We start from the raw sequence: 1,555 nt of genomic DNA, 5'->3' as shown, positions 1-1,555 counted from the left end.
GGGCTCGCCGATTAAGCACGATCTACCGCTTGTACAACTTTAGAGTCCGCACGACTGGTATCCCCCAAATTCGATCAGTGTTTCAACCAAGTAAATAACTACCGGTTGTAGCAGTTCGGTTTTTACTATTTGTCAAGTAGATGTTTGATAAAATCTAATGAGCAGTAACATTTACATGTTAATCCTGAAGGTTAGTTTGATTTCCCTAACAATTTTGCCATGAACGACATCATGACAAGTTCGTGTTGCTGTTCACGCTTGTGAGCTTCGCGTTCGCGCTCCTCACGGTCCTTCAGCTCGTGACGTCGTGTTTCGTCATCACGACGACGTTGCTCGGCCTGCTCCTTCTTCGATTCTTCGCGCTCCAAAAATTCTTGGCGGCGCAGTTCGGCCTGCTCCTTCTTCCACTCGAAATCCCGAGCACGAGCATCACCTTCCATTTTTATCCAAATTGATAAAAATGGATCTGCGGCCTGTGCGACGTCGGTCGCAGCTGCGAGCTTTGCTAAAAATCACCGTAAATACTCATAATAAATTCATGACAATTAAAAAATTATAGAATAAACAATCATGATAAATGCAAGACCATGCAAGCCAGCGTAAATACTATTGATACTTGGACAGTAAAGTCAAGGTAAAAATCATGGCAATCAACACGACAAGAACTTGTCAAATAAATATATATAGACATTGTACATACCGATTGAGTTGTCTAACGACGACCGACGCTGCGCAGCCATAGACAGCGTAGGCTTGTTCTTCTCCACCTTGATTGCTGTAACAAAGTCGGCTGCATCCTTTCCAAGACGAGGAGTAACAACGAGGTCTTCAACGCAGACGTCGTCGACTTCGTCCATGTCGTCTTGACCACCCTCTGAAGGGTCGCTTGCTGCATCGCCATATTCTTCCTGGTCGTGCAGCTCAATCGCGCCAACCTTGGACTCGATTGCCAAGTAGATTCGTTTCGCACGGTCGACGTCCGGTGGGCAATAGGACGTCCCGGTAGGCTTCGTCTTGTTGTTCAAGCCTTGGAATCTTCGCTTCAGGCTGACTCCATCGCGCTCCGGCCAAGCGGAAGGGGCCGTGCGATTGTACTCAAACGCCACGCGCTCCCACATGTTGCCCCCAAAAGGCTTGAGCTCCTCGACGAGGTCAAGGAGCCGTGACGTCTCTTCACTTGAGAAGTTCTTCGACTTGGTTCGTGGCTTCCGTGCGTTCATCAAAGCGCAATGCTATCCAAGAGGCCAGATACCATAAAATGACTGGTATGTGGCCTCCTGGCTGGCCGCCTGGCCCTACACGGCCCTACACTTTGTTGAACGCAGGGAATCTGCGAAACAGCCGAAAAACTCCACATCTCCATATATGTGAGACACGCGACACAAACACATACTTGGTTAGACTTCACTGAAGTCTCACCAGGTATGTGTTTGCCTTGTGGGTACACATATGTTCAGCTTGTGTTGTGTTTGCGTTTGTGTTTATGCTATTTTTGGGGGTCCCCCACTACTACATGTACGGCTTTTGTGATGATCGAGGGGTTAAGGTACTATCG

The 1,555-nt window shown here is 48.1% G+C and overlaps 1 protein-coding gene across 1 annotated transcript; it reads right to left on the bottom strand.

The window, feature by feature from the left end:
• Positions 1-191: 191 nt before the first annotated feature.
• H257_19159 (hypothetical protein) lies at positions 192-1,220 on the bottom strand (the record flags this gene model as incomplete). Its single annotated transcript, XM_009848306.1, has 2 exons — positions 192-505; positions 701-1,220. 2 exons carry the CDS (start codon positions 1,218-1,220, stop codon positions 192-194), a joined length of 834 nt encoding a protein of 277 aa, XP_009846608.1.
• Between the last annotated feature and the right edge of the window lie 335 nt (positions 1,221-1,555).

Source organism: Aphanomyces astaci, assembly GCF_000520075.1.
Source record: "Aphanomyces astaci strain APO3 unplaced genomic scaffold supercont1.378, whole genome shotgun sequence".
In the NCBI taxonomy this organism is placed as follows: domain Eukaryota; phylum Oomycota; class Saprolegniomycetes; order Saprolegniales; family Verrucalvaceae; genus Aphanomyces; species Aphanomyces astaci.
The sequence above is the reverse complement of the archived record's forward strand: the minus strand, read 5'-3'. Positions and strand labels throughout refer to the sequence as shown.